At 44.6% G+C, this 21058-nt stretch overlaps 1 protein-coding gene across 1 annotated transcript; it reads right to left on the bottom strand.

Moving 5' to 3' along the window:
- Positions 1–241: 241 nt before the first annotated feature.
- KLHL40 (kelch like family member 40) lies at positions 242–20278 on the bottom strand. Its single transcript, XM_088453076.1, has 6 exons — positions 18968–20278; positions 5827–5987; positions 3805–3912; positions 2744–2929; positions 2124–2270; positions 242–1693 (listed from the first exon to the last, which is right to left on the bottom strand). Exons 1-6 carry the CDS (start codon positions 20099–20101, stop codon positions 1582–1584), a joined length of 1848 nt encoding a protein of 615 aa, XP_088309202.1. The 5' UTR covers positions 20102–20278; the 3' UTR covers positions 242–1581.
- Positions 20279–21058: the final 780 nt, after the last annotated feature.

Here is a 21058-nt window from a genome sequence, read left to right as displayed (position 1 = left end):
CGTCTCTGGTTCTGATCACATTGCTTAAAGAGAAAATGGAGGGATGTTCTGACAAGGCAGCCACACAGACTTGTGTCAGACCCCATTAGGATGGTGAGGTGGGTAGGGGTCTTCAGCTGCCGGTAAGGTAGCAGAGGGAGGAGAATTGTTACATTTCATTCACATCTTCACGGTTCATAACTGAAAATGTACATATTAGGATTCAGTGGCCCTTTAAGAAGAAATGAGGTGTTAAAACATATTTGGGTTTTTAACATCTTTTATTAGCAGAAAAAGTTCTATCAAAATCTACAAACACCCCGTGCCCCAACCCAGCCACAAAATTATCTTGATACACTTGTATTTGTTAGAACCTGCACAATGCTATTAGCAGACATGTTCTTCGTTTATATATTGGGAAGGAAATGAAACTTTGAGCATATTCTCTCTCCATACCAAGCCATTGCTCTAGACCAGTGATTCCCAACCTCTGTCCTCAAGGCACACTAACAGTCTTGGTTTTGATGATATCCAGGCTTGAGCACAGATGGTTAATCAAAATAACTGAGGTACTAATTAAGTCACCTGTGCTCCAGTATGGCTAGCCTCAAAACCTGGACTGTTAGTGTGCCTTGAGGACCGTGGTTGGGAACCCCTGCTCTAGACTGTCAATCTGACCCCTCTGATTGGCCCGAGCTGATTTGTGTCATTAGACCAGGGTTACATCACACACAGCATAGTCTCTGCGTGACCTCCCAGAGCTGGGGGCCAACGTCCGTTATTCAATGGGGCTCATTCTTGAGCCTTGACCCCAACAGGCTATAGCAGGGAACATGTTTGAATAAATAAATATTTCCCCTGCGCTGCAGAATATGTCACGCGTCGTGATTGAACAGCGACTGCATTGTACAATTCACTAAATGGAACCCATTGTCGTCTTTGTGTGGTCTACCAGGTGTGTCTCCAGTCAGAGCCATAACTAGACTTTTTGCTGCCCTCTGCCAGAACGAGCATTGGCGCCTACCCTATTTTTTTAAATAAGGAGTTAACCGACCCAAAAAAGGTGAAGCGCCAGGGAAGAGATAGGGGAAGCCAGGAAATGCTGGGGATAAAATAAGAGGAAGCTACAAGTGAGAATGATAATAACAGAAAACTGACAGGCCCAAACAGCGCCCCCTGCCCTGCGGTGCCCTGTGCCATGGCACTGGTCACACTACCCTAGTTACGGCCCTGTCTCCAGTGATTGCCAAATGGTGGAAAAGGACGTAACAGAAAAGCTCTGAACCGTGTGTAACCCGTACAGCGATAAACACTGAAATTATTTCCTGTCTGAGAATTAACCCCTCAATGTCTGGAAACCTTTACTTATGTATTTCTGTTGGACCTCTCACCATGAATGTGGTGCAGTATAACCGGACATAAGTTTACACTTCCATACGTTAAGCAACATCCTTTAGCCCTGTACAATTCCTCTGTCCTTCGTTACTTTCATTACTCAAGCTGAACCTTTTAGGTTATGTAATAATTTGCCCCTAGCCGTGTTCTTTCCCTGCCCTGTGTCGCAGGACACATCATGGCCCAGCTTTTGGCCTGTTGTCAGAATTACATTTTTGTTAGTCGGAGAATATTGAGACGTGCTGCCAGAAAAGTCGCTCCAGAAGCGTAACGAATCTCCCGGAGGATCCCCTCCCAGGTCTTCTCGTCTTCATTATACCTGAGGGTGCAAGTGAGACAGAACAGGGCAATGCGTGAGAATAAAGCAGACGAGATGGTCTTAGGTGGTCCTGTCCATATAACGGAATGATAATGATATCGCAGCATACTAATTATAACTGCTAATGGGGAGATGTCTCAAACCTTCTAAAGAGGACAAGTGAAAGTGTTACCCTTAGCAACCAATCAGATCCTCTCTCGCATTTTATATAGTGGTATATGATAGCTAGGATCTGAGTGTTATTATTCTGATGTATATTCTATACACAGTGGATGTATCTATTTCATTAAACCTATTTAACAAGACTTCAATCGATCAGTTTATGAGGGACCAGTGGCATAGCTTTGAGAGCCACAAAATGGCTGCCTCTGCTGTATGTAGGCGGCAGAACCACTGTCATGCTATCGTCCCATTCTTTTCGCTGTCTCACCTCCAGATGTCATTCATTTCTGTTGGCACCAGATCTCCACTTTCATTCTCCACTGTCGCAAATCCACCGACGGCGAAGAGCGTTCCGTCCATACTGACCAGACTGAGGGAGCTCCGCTCCTGTGAGAACTCTGTGAAATCTTCCCACCTGATGAATGAGAAATGACTTATTGTAAGCATCGGAGGCTGCCATTTCCATGAAGGAGGTACTAGTAACATCACTAAAACTGGCCATACACGCTACAATTATCGGGGCGATCCGCCCGATATCCGTGGATCGCCCCGATAATTGTAGCGGGCGAGCGATTGTTAAATATTGCTTGGTCGGGCATGCCGGATTGTCCAGCATGCCCGTCTGATGCGATATTTAGGGGGTAAACTGTCGAGCGCATAGGGCAGTGTATGCCCAGCTGCGGCCGACAGACTGACATTTCCTGGAAGGAACATACACTGTGAGAAATCTCACAGTGTATGCCGCAGACATCTGTGGCTGGCAGGCTGCCACATAAAATGTCTGTCTGTCTGATAGGCATGTTATCTGCACGCATATGCCCAGCTTGAGGCATGAGGCACAAAAACAGCTTGTACGTCACTGCACGATGGCAGACACCTATTACTCACTTATTAGTCTTGATGTCGTAGGCTTCAATCGTATTTGTCAAGCCGGTGTCCGTAACCCCGGTAGCGACCAGGATTTTCCCGTTGTGAAACGTGGCGCCGAAAAGTGACCGAGGGGTCTTCATAGGCGCCAGGTCACTCCATTCAAACTTCTTAGGGTTGTAAACAGATAACCTGTTCAGGCATTTTCTGCAAAGGACAAAGATGATAGAAGACGGGTTATAGGGGTAATAGTGACCAGACTTTTTAAACAGTTGATCTTAACTGTATTTTTTTTTATCAAACATATGAATGTATAAATCCAATGACCAATAAATAAACAGATGGACTCTGAATGTGGCTTTTTAAGGTTTCAGTCTATTCAATTATTATAGAGAAATTGGTAATTGTAGTGCTCAATACATTTCTAATTTGACATACACATAAGCAGGATAGGGCACTGCGGGTGGTTGTGTGACCGTCTGTGAGTACAAGGACCTACGTTAGTTTGGATAAGGGATGAGAACTGTTCACTTCAAGCCGCAGCTCATTTACGATTGTCTCATCCAGAAAAGTTTAATAACGTAACTCAGTGTTTTCTCAAAGCCTGTCCTCATGGAACCCCAACAGTGCATGTTTTCCAGATCAACGAGCTGGAGCCCAGGTGTGCTAATTGACTAACACTAAGGATCTACAGGTGGCAGTAATTATTCCGGATGGATACCTTGAAAACACTCACTGTTAGGGTTCCATGAGGACCGAGTTTGAGGGACACTGATGTAACCTATATGTCATTTAGGGGTCTATTTACTAAGCAGTGTTAGGAGACAGAGTGAAAAGTGATAAGGTGCCAGCCAATCAGCTCCCAACTGTCATTTTTCAAACACAGCCTGTGAGATGACAGTTAGGAGCTGATTGGCTGGCACCTTATTACTTTTCACTCTGTCTCCTAACACTGCTTAGTAAATAGACCCTTTAATTTGCTCCACTTTCATAGAACCAGCTCCATCTGTTGTGGATAGGTGATCCAGAGAAAGGAGGTTGACACATCACCCCCTGCCAGTGCACCATTACGTCGTACTCACCTGTCACTTCCTTTCCCTCCGATAACATAAACCAGGTTATCATGTGAAACCACGGCGTGTCCATACACAGCATAGGGCAATGGGTCTGACTCCCCCCATTTAAATGATCTATAAAATAATAGACAAAAAAGAGAAGTTGAAGCAAAGAATAAAATCTACACGTGACCACCGTATTGCTGTAATTAGTAGACCAGGAATAATAATAAAAAACAAACACACATTTCCACAAAAAAACATATACAACTAAGTGAAAATGTCACTAATGTAACTCTTAAATAAGTCAACAATTTTGTTATTTATATATTTTATCCCTCAGTATGCTTTTTAAGGGATGCAGTACCACCTTTTATCCTACAGATGTCACTGTTGCTATTTGCTTTTGTTTACACTTTACAGAAAGCATTTGGCCAATGGCTCGCTCTCCCCATAAACAGCTACCTACGGTTGGCTATAAAAGCCAAAATATATGCTCATTATAGGGATGGACATTGAATGGTTCACCATCGATGTCACCATTGGTACTTCCCATCAATAGCAGGGAACCATAAATTGTTTGCACCATTGGTGGTGGGAACACACAGACACATGACAGTGGCGGGTCAATCAGAGACTAAGGGGTAAATTTACTAAAGGTGGATTTCAATCTAAATCAATGTTGTGTTTCTGGGGCTAAATCACACATTTAGGATTCGGTTTTTTAAGTCTTAGTAAGTGTGTGATTTAGCCCCAGAAACACAACATCGATTTAGATTGATTTGAAATGTATTAAAGTAGATTGAAATTGACTTTTAGTTAATTTACCCCTTAATGTGAGGCTAAATGAATGGATGACAAGACTAATTGGAATGTAATCTGGGAAAAAAACATTGCAGCATGACCATCAGAATACCACTGATGGTAAAACATCGACAATCGGAAGTTGATGTTTGCCAAACATGGATGGTCAATGTCCATATGTAGTTAGGAATTTCAAAATTTATGTAGTGTACTTCAGGGCCTGATTCATACCCGCTCACGAGCGCTATGCGCTCGCAAGCGGGTCGATGGTGGTCCAGTGCGCATGCGCACGACTGAGCTGGCTCCATCGTGCGCATGCTCGAGACCCGGATAGCGATGGACAATCCGTCACTCCGAGTCTCGTACCAAAGGGGGCGTGCTGTCGATGTTGAGTGACAGCACGCCCCCTTTGGTGGGTGGGACGGGGGCGTGGCTGCCCAGATGGAGGCGTTCCCATGGGAATGCCTACCGTCTGGGGCCGGCCCCACTGACATAGAGCTTTCGGCTCTGTTAGAGCCGAAAGCACTCTGAGGCTTGCGGCAACGAGACCACAAGGGTCTCATCGCAAGCCCAATGGTCGCGATGATCTTGACCATCGCGACCATCTTCCTGGCCGCTCGATGTAGCTGTGGGTGGCCGCTCTGAAAAACAAGAAGGCCGGCCCTGATTCAGAGCGAGCGCTCTGTCAGAGCGTCCAGCTCTGAATCAGGGCCTCAGTGTCCTGCTGTAACCACTGAGAATAGCTAAATGGTTTTTAAAACTATTTGATTTGAGGATACAAGTTACCAAACATGGTACAAAAAGTGGGAGAGTCACTGAATACTTTATTGTAACGCCACACGCATGCTGCTCCATACAGTAATATTAATTTAAAATACAAGCTAACGTGTAGTGTTGGGTACCCAATAACTATATTATAAAACATATAAAAATTAATTACGTGACGTAAAATTAAAAATAGAAAAAGTGTTCTTGAATGGGGGCCTGGAGTAACGCGTTCTGTAAACGCGTCGTTTATATATGTTGGGTATCTGCGCCTTTATATGCGTTTAATCTTAATCTTCCATTGGGAGTATACTTGAAATTATAGTTCCCAACTAGGTAGGGAGAACACACTTCTTTATGTGCCTGGGTTTGGATAAAGTTCAAACTGATCGGCCCTGTTTGTGCAGCACGTTTTAGAAACTGTCCCTGTTCTCTCTGATTTATAAAATTAGATTACTATACTGTGACATCATCACTTACGGTCGGTCATAGCACAAAACGGAGTCCAGCGTTTGTTCCCCCTCTTTCAGTTCTTTTCCACCTACTAGGTAGATGGTGTTTTCTGACTCTCCAAAGCCAAAGAGGCACCTTGCGGATGGGACGGGAGGCATTCCCAACCAGTCCGAGTCCAGGTGATCAAACTGCAACATCAGAGACCTTATATAAGCATACTGTGCCATTATATAATATCACAGTTATTATTTACAGGGAAACGATCTGTTCCTCTCACAAGAGCTGGAAATCTAAAAGATAATAGGTGACTTTTGTGAATTGTAGATTAGCAGAGCATTATATTGAAAACTTAGTTAGCTTTCAAGCATTGGAGATCATCTTTGATGGAAGAAAAATGCAATGGGCCGTACTTCGGCTCGTTGTTGTTTTTTTATGGTGCTAATTGAGGGAAAAAAATAATCGTTATTTGCATATCATAATCGTTTAAGTATATTATGTACTGATTTTAAGATTAATTATTTCCAGTCATGAATTTTATGCAGCTATGATGCAATGTGGGATGGTATCATGGGGGTAAATTGGGTAATGGTGCGTACACACGGTACGATTAAAATACACGATATGAACAATAACGATATCCATGTTATCGTTCATATCGTGAAATTTTCTGTGCCTCCAATCCACCAACGACCTGCGATGCGCAGGCACGTATGGATGATAACTGTATCGTCCATTGCCCGTACTTGCAGGCCAACCTGGTCGATGTAATCGACCAGGTTACTATAGGGACCTGCGATCGTTGATTGCGGGTCGTTGGCCGTCGTTGGTGGGTTGGTGTGCTGGATGATCGATATCGATCATCCAGCACACCCGGTAGATCGTTCAACGTTATTGTCATCGTTGACGATCGTCCCATGTGCTTGCACCATAAGACAGAAATCATGGCCTAAGGTAGATAAACAATATATAGCAATAAATTAATACTTTTAATTTGTTTCCTTTCTAAAAATAGTCATACATTACTAATTTGAGGTCAAGAAAAACTAAAATGATTTCAGAATGTTTTTACTAGCTCTATATTTTGAGCTACACTACTTGCACTATACTGTATGTACATTAGTAATATTGTCATAGTGAAAAGCTATGGTAAAATAATCTGATATTTTCTTGATATAAAATAAATAACAGTTGTTTTAATTCAATCAATCACAAATAAGAACATAAAACGAAACAAACATACAGCATAGGAACCAAACATACAGCATAGGAAACAAACATACAGCATAGGAAACAAACATACAGCATAGGAAACAAACATACAGCATAGGAAAGTACTATCTAATATAGTGGCCTATTCATGGGGGTGCTTTCTCTTTGCTTGTCGCTTGTACTCCTCTTCTGGGGCATCTCTTGTCACTGTCCAACAGTAGTGATCACCTGCCCTGATATCTTTGTTCCATTGCTGAAATGTCTTGGTGGAATCGCTCCCTATGCTTGTCACTCAGAGCACCACAGTTATCTTGTGTGTGTAATCCCGTGAATCGCATATATTTGAATAGGGGAGGGGACAAATAACTGATTCATTTAATTGGGTCATTAGGCCCCGCCCCCCTCTGCGCAGAACACAGATTGCTGGTAAGATTCTCTCCATTCTGCCCACTTCACTAGGAATAACCCTACATCGTCATAGATGGGCTATATCTCGGAACCCAGAGCTAACTGAGAGTTTTAAATGTCATATACATTCTTTGCATGCTGAAATCAATTAGAAGTAACTATTTTCACATCGGAAACATTTTCATTGTTGTGCAGTGTTATCAGAGAATGTAAGCACTAGTCAGCGCTTTGTGGTTCGGGTTAGAGATAAAACCTCCCCCACTATTTTATATATACATGGGGAGTTTGAGTATGAAGGAGGGAGCGTGAACTAGTGCAAGGATCAGGGATGCCCAGTGTAAGGCTATAACACAGTGCACCACAACACAAGCTGAACATGATACCAGGCGCTGCAGTCTGCTTGCATCGCTATTCTAGATCTGAATGTGTCTTTCCCTACTCTAATTCATTTCCCAGTCACAGAACCTGACCGGAAGATGCTGAATTAACCCTTTAAGCTGCATACACACAACGATTGAGTTAATGAACGATGTTAGTAAACGATTTTCTACCTTGAAAAAATGAACTAAAATCGTTTACTAAAGTTGTTCATTTACTATGTTCATTTAAATGTAATGAATGATTTTTGCATATAAACTTAATGAAAATCGTTGAGTTGACAAGTCTGACTGAACTACAAACGTGAACGCGCATGAACAATAATCGTTCATCGTTTGACTCAGAAAGTGAACGATTTTTTCAAACGATTATCGTTAAACGATATCGTTAAACGATAATTGTTCAAAAAATCGTTGTGTGTGTATGCACCTTTAGAGTTTGAAATGCAGGTAAAGTCTATCATGTGCTTTACCAGCTGGTGTGAGAGCTGTGATATCCCCCCTCCCCAGTGTGTGTCCCTTGTTTCAGCTGCTGCAGGAGGTCACAGCGTGTGCCTTACCCCTCCCCTCTCCCATGTACAGAATGGGCCTGTGACTGAGGGGCCAGATTGCAGCCCACACCGGGTCTCTGAGCTGACCCAGCATTTGTCCCATAGCTCACAGCAGCCTCTGACTCTGTTATCGCATGAGCTGGATACTCATTGTTTCCAATTTATTTTGTCAGTGTTCTTACAGTGTTTCTTTCTACAGCCGTCTTTCCTGTGATATATACAAACTGATATATAAAGTTTCCCAAAGCAATTTGAACAGATTAACATGGATTTAATTTACACACATGGGGCCTTATTCATAGATGGGCGCTAATGCCGCCACTGCTGTGAATGTGTACGCAGCGGCTGTGCGCAAATTCTGCAAATGCCGCAGCTGCCGGGATTTGTACCGAGACGTCCACTGGCGGCTTCGCAAATCCAAGCGACTGCGTACAAAGCATTGGACGCAGAACCGTCGATTTTCTGAGTTCTATATGTATGACATGCCTCTCACTGCTCCTCACAGTGATTGTAGGAGGAGGTGCTCAGTGATCATATCTGGGTGTATGACCCGCCTCTCAGTGCTCCTCACAGTGATTGTAGGAGGAGGTGCTCAGTGATCATATCTAGGTGTATGACAAGCCTCTCAGTGCTCCTCACAGTGATTGTAGGAGGAGGTGCTCAGTGATCATATCTGGGTGTATGACATGCCTCTCAGTGCTCCTCACAGTGATTGTAGGAGGAGGTGCTCAGTGATCATATCTGGGTGTATGACAAGCCTCTCAGTGCTCCTCACAGTGATTGTAGGAGGAGGTGCTCAGTGATCATATCTGGGTGTATGACATGCCTCTCAGTGCTCCTCACAGTGATTGTAGGAGAAGGTGCTCAGTGATCATATCTGGGTGTATGACATGCCTCTCAGTGCTCCTCACAGTGATTGTAGGAGGAGGTGCTCAGTGATCACATCTGGGTGTATGACACGCCTCTCAGTGCTCCTCACAGTGATTGTAGGAGGAGGTGCTCAGTGATCATATCTGGGTGTATGACAAGCCTCTCAGTGCTCCTCACAGTGATTGTAGGAGAAGGTGCTCAGTGATCATATCTGGGTGTATGACATGCCTCTCAGTGCTCCTCACAGTGATTGTAGGAGGAGGTGCTCAGTGATCATATCTGGGTGTATGACACGCCTCTCAGTGCTCCTAACAGGGATTGTAGGAATGTAGGAAGAGGTGCTCAGTGATCATATCTGGGTGTATGACAAGCCTCTCAGTGCTCCTCACAGTGATTGTAGGAGGAGGTGCTCAGTGATCATATCTGGGTGTATGACATGCCTCTCAGTGCTCCTCACATTGATTGTAGGAGGAGGTGCTCAGTGATCATATCTGGGTGTATGACATGCCTCTCAGTGCTCCTCACAGTGATTGTAGGAGGTGCTCAGTGATCATATCTGGGTGTATGACATGCCTCTCAGTGCTCCTCACAGTGATTGTAGGAGGAGGTGCTCAGTGATCATATCTGGGTGTATGACATGTCTCTCAGTGCTCCTCACAGGGATTGTAGGAGGAGGTGCTCAGTGATCATATCTGGGTGTATGACATGCCTCTCACTGCTCCTCACAGTGATTGTAGGAGGAGGTGCTCAGTGATCATATCTGGGTGTATGACATGCCTCTCAGTGCTCCTCACAGTGATTGTAGGAGGTGCTCAGTGATCATATCTGGGTGTATAACACACCTCTCAGTGCTCCTCACAGTGATTGTAGGAGGAGGTGCTCAGTGACCATATCTGGGTGTATGACACACCTCTCAGTGCTCTTCACAGTGATTGTAGGAGGAGGTGCTCGGTGATCATATCTGGGTGTATGACACACCTCTCAGTGCTCCTCACAGTGATTGTAGGAGGAGGTGCTCAGTGATCATATCTGGGTGTATGACACGCCTCTCACTGCTCCTCACAGTGATTGTAGGAGGAGGTGCTCAGTGATCATATCTGGGTGTGTGACACGCCTCTCAGTGCTCCTCACAGTGATTGTAGGAGGAGGTGCTCAGTGATCATATCTGGGTGTTTGACACAGCTCTCAGTGCTCCTCACAGTGATTGTAGGAGGAGGTGCTCAGTGACCATATCTGGGTGTATGACACACCTCTCAGTGCTCCTCACAGTGATTGTAGGAGGTGCTCAGTGATCATATCTGGGTGTATAACACACCTCTCAGTGCTCCTCACAGTGATTGTAGGAGGAGGTGCTCGGTGATCATATCTGGGTGTATGACACACCTCTCAGTGCTCCTCACAGTGACTGTAGGAGGAGGTGCTCAGTGATCATATCTGGGTGTATGACACGCCTCTCACTGCTCCTCACAGTGATTGTAGGAGGAGGTGCTCAGTGATCATATCTGGGTGTGTGACACGCCTCTCAGTGCTCCTCACAGTGATTGTAGGAGGAGGTGCTCAGTGATCATATCTGGGTGTATGACACACCTCTCAGTGTTCCTCACAGTGAATGTAGGAGGAGGTGCTCAGTGATCATATCTGGGTGTATGACACGCCTCTCACTGCTCCTCACAGTGATTGTAGGAGGAGGTGCTCAGTGATCATATCTGGGTGTGTGACACGCCTCTCAGTGCTCCTCACAGTGATTGTAGGAGGAGGTGCTCAGTGATCATATCTGGGTGTATGACACAGCTCTCAGTGCTCCTCACAGTGATTGTAGGAGGAGGTGCTCAGTGATCATATCTGGGTGTATGACACAGCTCTCAGTGCTCCTCACATTGATTGTAGCAGGAGGTGCTCAGTGATCATATCTGGGTGTATGACACGCCTCTCAATGCTCCTCACAGGGATTGTAGGAGGAGGTGCTCAGTGATCATATCTGGGTGTATGACATGCCTCTCAATGCTCCTCACATGGATTGTAGGAGGAGGTGCTCAGTGATCATATCTGGGTGTATGACACGCCTCTCAGTGCTCCTCACAGTGATTGTAGGAGGAGGTGCTCAGTGATCATATCTGGGTGTATGACACACCTCTCAGTGCTCCTCACAGTGATTGTAGGAGGAGATGCTCAGTGATCTTATCTGGGTGTATGATACGCCTCTCAGTGCTCCTCACAGTGATTGTAGGAGGAAGTGCTCAGTGATCATATCTGGGTGTATGACAAGCCTCTCAGTGCTCCTCACAGTGATTGTAGGAGGAGGTGCTCAGTGATCATATCTGGGTGTATGACACGCCTCTCAGTGCTCCTCACAGTGATTGTAGGAGGAGGTGCTCAGTGATCATATCTGGGTGTATGACACGCCTCTCAGTGCTCCTCACAATGATTGTAGGAGGAGGTGCTCAGTGATCATATCTGGGTATATGACACGCCTCTCTGTGCTCCTCACAGTGATTGTAGGAGGAGGTGCTCAGTGATCATATCTGGGTGTATGACACAGCTCTCAGTGCTCCTCACAGTGATTGTAGGAGGAGGTGCTCAGTGATCATATCTGGGTGTATGACACGCCTCTCTGTGCTCCTCACAGTGATTGTAGGAGGAGGTGCTCAGTGATCATATCTGGGTATATGACACGCCTCTCTGTGCTCCTCACAGTGATTGTAGGAGGAGGTGCTCAGTGATCATATCTGGGTGTATGACACGCCTCTCGGTGCTCCTCACAGTGATTGTAGGATCTATGTTTATCTATGCCTCAGCTCTTACTTTGGACTAATGTCCCTAGTGAATGGATGGGCCGTATTCTGATGAATGCATTCCGGAGCTTGACCCCGATAGCTAAGGCCATCACAGATGACTATGGCCGCACATATGCAGCGAGCCCACAGACGCTGAACTAGGGGAAGCTACAAATGCTTATTGGAGCCATCTCCCGGTAGAGCTCAATGGCAAATTGAATTTACATTAAAAATGCAGATTTGGATAAATATGCCCAAAGTCTCATGGTTTATATTCATTCACAACTTTGTAACCTGCAACAATCGTACAACAGTTAGGACCTAAGCTTTATTCCAATTTCAAGGCAGAGCTATAGAACATAGGAGGCTGGTCCTGCAGTCTACGTCTTCTATCACTTCTACAATTCAGCCTCTGTCTGAATGAGAGTCACTCAATGATCAACATTGAAAGCAAGGTGAGGAAAATTCTCTAATAACAAAATGCTTCAATTTAAATGTATGATACCAGGTAAAGTGGGTGAAATATGCACTTATACTCGGCTCCTCCATACCTTTCTGCTCACAGGGCAGGTTATTTAGTATGTGGCAAAGACATTCTCAGAAATATGGAAGTGTGTACTGAGCAAAAAAAAAAAGGGCTCCTAATGGATGACGCATCACTGAAAGTCTTTTTTAATACATTCCAATGGTTAAAAAAACACAATCCTTTTGCTGTGATTTGCAGCAATTAAAAATGATAGTTTCCGTGGGGTAAAATACAGTGTATAGTAAATATGCCTCTAGAGCCTAGAGCTTAATAAGTGTCCACCCTCTCCAGTTGGGCTTCTCTGCTGTTGCACAGTGGTGACCAGTGCTCCTCTCGCCTCACCTCCTCTGGTACCATGGCTGTGTAGCACCAGCTGCTTCCGATTTGGAAGTTACGTTGTAGGACAGGCCTGAATAACCAGCGGCCCTCCAAGTGTGATGAAACTATAGGCCCCAGCAAATCCTGGCAGCTATTAGACACCAGGCAGAGCATGCTGAGACTTCTAGTTTTACTACACATGGAGAGCCACGGGTTGCCCAGGCTTGCTGTAGGAAATCAGTGAGGATGTATTACTTGGATAATAATTTATGTATATTTGTTTTTGATCATAAATGATCTTAACTCCAGTCCTCAAGTAACCTCAACAGGTCATGTTTTCTGGATTTATTTTTAAACACGTACAGGTCAGTTCATATATTTTGCTGGGTCTGTGATTATTATTATATTACACAGATAACGCAGTCAAGTTTCCACGCCCCTGCACCACCCATGCCCCCTGCTGTGACAAGGAAGCCGACCTGGTTGCCCCTCCCAGAGGCGTCAGCCAGAAAGTCGGTAAGTATGGTCTGTATTTATTTATATTATATGCTTTTATATATAAAATGTAAAAATTAATGTATACACTACAGACCATAAAAGCCTACAGTATGTACACATTTGAATCAATTTAGACACCGTTGGGAGGCTGGAGCTGGACATACACTTGCCGGTCGCCACGCTACAGGGAAGGAGACTGGGGGGGAGTTTCAAGATCCTGCAAGGAATGATGGGAAAATGTCCTTCTGTCCCTGCAGTTTTCGGGATTATTAAGGATTTTCTTCATATAACATCATTCTGAGATTTCACTTTATAAAGTAAAGATTTATGGAGTATTTAATGTGTTTTTTTGGCTTGCTGAATAGCAAAAAACGTTAAAGCACTGTATAGAGCAATATCTTACTCCCTGCACTGCGAGATGGGTTTTAACTGGGAAGATAATTGCAAAAATCGTTTCCGCGTTTTTAAAGAAAATAATTCAGATTAGAGAATAGAGGGTCTGATTCATATTAGGGAATAGAGGGCCTGATTCATATTAGGGAATAGATGGCCTGATTCAGATTAGGGAATAGAGGGCCTGATTCATATTAGGGAATAGAGGGTCTGATTCAGATTAGGGAATAGAGGGCCTGATTCATATTAGGGAATAGATGGCCTGATTCATATTAGGGAATAGATGGCCTGATTCAGATTAGGGAATAGAGGGCCTGATTCAGATTAGGGAATAGAGGGTCTGATTCATATTAGGGAATAGATGGCCTGATTCAGATTAGGGAATAGAGGGCCTGATTCAGATTAGGGAATAGAGGGTCTGATTCATATTAGGGAATAGATGGCCTGATTCAGATTAAGGAATAGAGGGCCTGATTCAGATTAGGGAATAGAGGGCCTGATTCAGATTAGGGAATAGAGGGCCTGATTCAGATTAGGGAATAGAGGGCCTGATTCAGTTTAGGGAATAGAGGGCCTGATTCAGATTAGGGAATAGAGGGCCTGATTCAGATTAGGGAATAGAGGGCCTGATTCAGATTAGGGAATAGAGGGCCTGATTCAGTTTAGGGAATAGAGAGCCTGATTCAGATTAGGGAATAGAGGGCCTGATTCAGTTTAGGGAATAGAGAGCCTGATTCAGATTAGGGAATAGAGGGCTTGATTCAGATTAGGGAATAGAGGGCCTGATTCAGATTAGGGAATAGAGGGCCTGATTCAGTTTAGGGAATAGAGAGCCTGATTCAGATTAGGGAATAGAGAGCCTGATTCAGATTAGGGAATAGAGGGCCTGCATGCAGGCAGCTTTGCAATTGCGATCCTTGCAATAATGCAAATGCAGCAGGAGGTGTATTACACCATCGCAACCAACGGTGGTTGATGGCCATGATGGTGGAGGAAGCCTCAGATTACTCAGGCTGGCCGGCTTGGGAGCCCAGCAGACTGCGTATGTCACGCAGTCCTTGGGCCGGTCACTCCCGGAAAATAGGGCTGACACGCTCCGTTTCGGGGAACACCAGCACCCGCGCCCTGCCCCTTAAATGCCTCTGTCTGTCAATCAGGCAGAGGCATTCAAGGGCTTGCGTGCATCTTAGCAGGACCCATTCTGCATACTCGCAGAATGGGTCCTGCGCATGCGCAGATTCCCGATAATGGGGAATCTGCGCTTAGCAGTGCACTTACATGCACTGCTGAATCAGGCCCAGAGTACGATAGAGTAAGTAACTGTGTACCTGCGCAAACCATGTTGCAATGCAAGGGGTGCAAATACATACATTGATTTGCATCAGGGCCGGCTCTAGGGGTGTTCAACCAGTGCGGCCGCACCAGTGAGATCGCACAGGGGCGCCACCCATAGAGGGCACACCCCTCCCCAGCATCCCGATTTCACCAAAGTGGCCCGCGGGTGGTAAAATCGGGAGGTTGGCCGGATCCCCGGAGTGTGAATGGATGCGCGTGGCATCCATTCTCTGAAGGGAGAGGGCTGGGGGAAGCCCATCCAGTGACTGAGGGCTGGGCTTTACCCCCAGCCTGACATTATTTGCAGGCGTGTCATAGGCCACGCCCCCAATTTCGATGTAAGGGCGCCTTGTTAAGGGCCGGGACAGGGTGTTCTGACCCCTGCAGCCGGCTCTGATTTGCATCATACTGATTGTCAGGGAGATTCCCTGCACTGGAATGGGTATGTAATGCCGGCTGTCGGGATGCCTCCTGTCACAATACCGACAGCAGCATCCTAATGGTTGGTATCCCGACAGGGGTCGGGTAAGTATACTTACCCTCCCCCCATCTCCCCCTAACCCTCCCCGCCCCGCACCCTGACCCTCCCCGTTAGTTCCTAAGCCTAAGTAAACCCCCCTTCGTGCCTAAACCTCACCCCCCAGTGGTGCCTGACCCTAACCCTCTCTCCCCCAAAACCTAACGCTAACCCCACTAACTGACCTAAACCTAACCATTCCCACCCCCGCGGCTAATATTAAGGGCGCCCCAGCTTACCATTGTTCGGGCACACGTCCTCCTGGATTCCGGCGTCAGGATTAAGATAGGCGTCAGTATTTCGACGCCTATCTTAACTCTCTTGTCGGGATTCCAGCGTCGTAGCCGCCGGTCTCTTAACTAAATTCCCTGAAATAGTAGCAATCTCCCTGATTGCACCTTACCCCCACCATGAAGCTGTTATATATTAAAAAAAAAATCCCTGCATTGGTTATGAGGCACAATGATCCCTATGGCTACATGCATTTTCTGAATAGTATCAGTGTGTTTTCATCAACAAATAGATCTTACTGACTGCTTTGGGGCTCATTTACAGTTGGATATAAGTTCATTTTATGACACGCCTCTCAGATGTAGCAGTACACGCCTCTCACATGTAGCAGTACATGCCCACTTTACCGACACGCTTTTAGGTGCTGCTTTCACAATCTCCCTGATATGCTTTTACAAAAGTAGGCAAGTATGATTTGCATGTGGGGTAAATACTGGCTGCTGTTGCATGTAGCCCACAAATACTGCCCAGCTTTATTATTACACTACAATTTAGATGTCAGTTTGGACACGCCCCTCCCAATCTAATCTCTCTGCACATTTTCCATCTGCAGTGCAGCATGATCTTACCCAGATGCACAGTATCTTGCTCCTTCTTGTTACTCTGGCCCTCATTCAGAGCCGCTCGCTATTTGCGGTCGTTCGTTCTAAAACAAGGGGTGGCTATTCAAATGAACCGTTCGCTAATTGCGGTCTGTTCACACCTCTAAGTCTGAACGAGCGAGCAAAACTTGCGGTTGTAATTTTGAAAAATACGCCCCCTTGCCGCTTGCACCATACGTCATGTCCGCTATTTATTAGATTAATCGAGTACATCGAACAGCGTATAAACTGCTCGCTATTCTTGTGGCTGGTTTTTTCAACCGCTATTTTGCGAGCAGTTCTGAGTAAAAAAAAAACAAGTGACGTGGTCAATGACGCTGCTGTATTAATTATGCACTCCCTTAAAACGCCCGTTTTGACCTTTAAGCACGCCTGCGTTCGAATTCCACACCCCCGTTTTCAAGCACCTTCCCCTGTTACCACCCACATACGCCTCATTCTGTCACTCAAAATAGCAGGCATTCGCTATATAGCGAACAAACGATTTTCGGCCGCACTGACTGGTTCGCGCATGCGTATTAAAATCCGTACGCATGCGCAGATGTGCGAACATCGGTCAGAACGAACGAACTAACGGCCGCTTACGAGCGGCTCTGAATCAGGGCCTCTATTCCCAAATGTGAACCACGCCCAGAGCTCCTATTTATCATTATAGGCTGTAGGCTGGTGGTAACTATGTATGTATCACTGCATTTCACAGCAATACAGAAGGATGAGCTGTCACAATTTACCATGCCGCTGTGATAAGCCCACCTACTTGCTAATTTATAGCTGATACAATATATCTGTGGATGTCATCTATTTTACAAAGTATAAGTTCACATTGCGCAAAAGAGATTTTATTGCCACTGTGCTTGTGTAGTCAGCTATAATCATAACTGGACATTATTTGTATCTAAAGCAAAATCTTGCACCTTAAAAGGATCCAATTGTCACTGTGTCTGTATATTCAGCCATAAACAGAACTGTTTGCTGTGTACTTGGTGATACTGCAGAACGGACATTCTTTTTCACAAATCTATACAAAATTGCAGTATAAAAGGAAACATAAGGCGTTAGCTGGAACTAAAAACTCATATACAATACTCCAGAAAAGCATAATATCAAGGGAGGAAAATAAAAGCCTCCAGTGGATACACATTATCTGCTAAAAAGTGAAAAAACGACAACTGTTCCTGTTTATCCTAAATGAGATCTGCCGTTTATAGACATGTGATATTTTTATGTGCGCTTTAAATGCTTCTGGTTACTATAACAGATATTAGTGGGAAAATATTTTTTTTAGTAGTAACATTGGAGGTGTATGTTCTAATTAGTTCTATTACATGTGAACGTTTAATAAGTATTCTTACTGGGAAAGTGTTTTTGTATATTGAGAATTTTTGAATGTGAAGAAATGTGTATGTCATTAAACTGGTTTAATAAAGAACCTAGATAAAATGTAAAAAAATCTTTATATATAAAACTGTCTGCCAGCGCTCTCAATTTTGTATTTTTTTTAACTTAACTTATAAAAAGAGAGTAGAGTAAATCCTCTGCTATAGAGAGCAGCAGGCTAGTCAGTGGTCAATTAATAGAATTATCTCTGGCGCCGGAAATTGCTTTTTCTTTTTCGTTATACACTGACAGCCTAATTCTGCCGGTGACAGGAAGTAGGGATTTGCGCATGCACCATTAACGTTCCCACATGCACATAGTTATTTGACGCGGCGGGGATCCAGCGAAGCCTCTACGACTTTTCTGGACATCATTGACAGGCAGAGCTAATGTCATCCTGGGATGTAGTTTCTTTTCACCGCTTGATGAATTGCCTAATTTCACCATCTCCATAGAGGCCTGTGGGTATAGCGGTACCTGCTGGTAAGTTGATAAAGGGCGGAGAAATCTTTTATTCTCCAGCTTTAACCCTTTATTAATTTAAATTAAGTCTGGTGATAGCTTTCCTCTTGAGACAAATGCTGGGGGTCAATGCTGGGGACAAATGCTGTTTTAAGGCATCAATAGACCCCTTAAAACAGACACATTACACATCGCATGCTATATGTGAGGTATGTTCTATGTATGAATTGTGTAATGTGGTGCAGACAGGGCCCTTTACTATGATACCTGAATTCATTTTAATACTGTCCATGGTGATTAAGACCTATATATATATATATATATATATATATATATATATATATATATATACACACACACACACAATCATTGCGCCAACACCTGGGAAAGGAAAATGCATTACATATAAGGGTTCCATCACACCATTGTATTATTATCAATGGATGTGTTCCTCAAGTCTGATCCCCAGAGACCATTTAAACTACAAGTTTTCCAGGTGTCCCTACAGAATCACAGCTGAGATGTTTTGATACAAGTCGGTCGCTGACTATTATGGAAAACATGCACTGTAAGAGGCACCAGAGGACCACCCTTGAAAAACTTCACACAGCACCATTTTTCTTTTTCACATTATATAGGACAAGCTTATCTAGTGGTTACCTGCAGGAAATATGAGCTCAAAGGGTCGTCCTTGATCTCCTCGTTGTAGTAAAGTCCACCAGCCACAAAGATCTGGTTTTCTTTTGTTACCAAGCTGACGTGATTCTTTGGAATCTGCGCTGATAGTGATGCAAAGAAGCATTCATTTGCGATAGGGTCGTAGGCAACTGCCCCCGTGTCACTTATCATAAAGATGAGATCCTTAAAGAACATCCCAAACCTCAGTGTGTCATTCAAAATTCCAGGAAGAGCATCTTCCTCTTCTTCCTCCACATCCCCATTAACTACTTTCTCCCCATCTTTACCATCTTCCACCTGTCCAGAAGTTTTCTTTTTGATGATCGGTAGTTTCCCTCCTTGTGCTTCCTTGACCATCTGAAGCTTTTTCAAGAGATCAGAGTTAGATTTAACCAGCTCGTGCTTCTCTACCTTGTTCTTGATATAGTCTTGTGGTATCAGACGGAAGCGGATGCTCTCGAAGATGACTGGGAGAGCGTCCGCACGTTTCTCCTTGTCCACAGCTGCCCATTTCATCACCACCTGAAACACCTCCTCTTCCTTCTCGATGTTGAGGGAGTCGCTGGAAATTATGGCAATGAGTTCGTCAGGGGAGATTTGGTTGAACTCCTCATCCCTGGTGATGAGGTTGAAGCGATCGCATAAGAAATCCCGTGCGGAGACTGCCAGACGCGGACAATCCAACATGAGGCCCAGCCGGAAAATAGCCAGACAGTTACTAAGGCACAGCTTCTTCTGGAGAAAGGAAACACACACGGTAAAAATGGAAGGGATCTGGAACATATTCGCCACGGAAAATATATCCTGCACGTTTTTCTCGGTGATCTCAATCTCAGAGGTGTATATATAATGAAGGATCTTCTCCATGACATCAGGATCCACATCTTCGAGGTCGATTTCCTTTTTCTTGCTCGCTTCTAAGTCGGACAGGAACATGGTTCGGAAGTAAGGACTGCATGCTGCCAGCACCAGCCGGTGGCAAGGGAATTCCTTTTCTTTGATCCTCAAAATACAGTCTACAAAGTTGTTGTGGTCTAACATGTCCTTGAGTCCATCTTGAAGCAAGGTTTGTTGGTAGAGTCGTAGTTCATCAGCCTGTTGCGTGGGGAGCGTCATTTTGGAGCACAATTTTTTTTCTCTTCTCCTTTGCCCACAGAGCCAGGGCAAATATGTCTTTCTTGCAAATGTGAACAAGTCTCGGAGTTGGACTTTTTAGAACCTGACACTCCACCCTGCGTTTGAAAGCCTTGCTGTTACAGCTGACTTTTCTCGCCAGCTGCTCCTTATATATATATATATAGCAACAACATTACAAAGCCCTGGAATCCTGGTTGTAATGTGAGCTCTTGTTGGCACATTAGACAACTAGAAGTGACAGCTGTCTCCACAAACCTGGAGCACCAGGCATGGACTGTCCAAGCGTGACTCATCAGTCTAGAGGGCTCCAGCCTTTACTTAGCCCCTCGTTTACCAAGAAGGGTTGTGACAACTTCTCGTGCTTAAGTGATTCACTCTTTTATATCTAAATATATGAGTCAAAGGCTGAACAGATCTCTGCACTCTGTGGTGGAACCTTCATTCTTGGAGAATTCTCTAGAACACTCCTGAAGTTCCACCTTCTACTGACATTTCTGCCCACACATTTAGCCTTAGGAAGAACAAGGGATTTATTAAAAAAAGATACAAAAATATTAAGAACTCAATAATTTTTTTGTGCATCTTGTGAAATAAAAAAGAACGGACATATTGTCAGAAATTATGTGTAGTGTAGGATGTAAATTATGGGCCTGAGTCGTATGTACCTTTGAATTCGGTAGCATACAGCGCAGCGTCGCAGGTGGAATACGCATCTTTGTGAATGCACGCACGATTCACAGCCATACATTCTTTCTCTGCGGCTGGTAAGTGGGCGTTTCTCGATGGCAAATGGGCGGCAACAATGAGAACACATGCAAGAGAACCGTTTCGTGGATTGGGGTGTATTTCGTGGGTGTGTGGCCAGATTTGCTCACCAATATATTTACTGATATATTAATATCATGAAAACAGTACAAACACATAACTACTAACATG

This window comes from Taudactylus pleione, unplaced genomic scaffold (genome assembly GCF_031769625.1).
Source record: "Taudactylus pleione unplaced genomic scaffold, aTauple2 ptg000571l, whole genome shotgun sequence".
Classification (NCBI taxonomy): Eukaryota; Metazoa; Chordata; class Amphibia; order Anura; family Myobatrachidae; genus Taudactylus; species Taudactylus pleione.
This window is presented reverse-complemented; position numbering and strand designations above follow the sequence as displayed.

Bases quoted from the DNA above. Each gene is read 5' to 3' on its own strand.
- KLHL40 (XM_088453076.1), bottom strand. From the start codon at position 20,101: ATGACGCTCCCCACGCAACAGGCTGATGAACTACGACTCTACCAACAA. The intron at 5,988-18,967 runs GTAACCACTAGA...CTGATGTTGCAG, and splicing joins TGAGCTCATATTTCCTGCAG to TTTGATCACCTGGACTCGGA. The intron at 2,930-3,804 runs GTGAGTACGACG...TGTCCTTTGCAG, and splicing joins GGAGGGAAAGGAAGTGACAG to AAAATGCCTGAACAGGTTAT.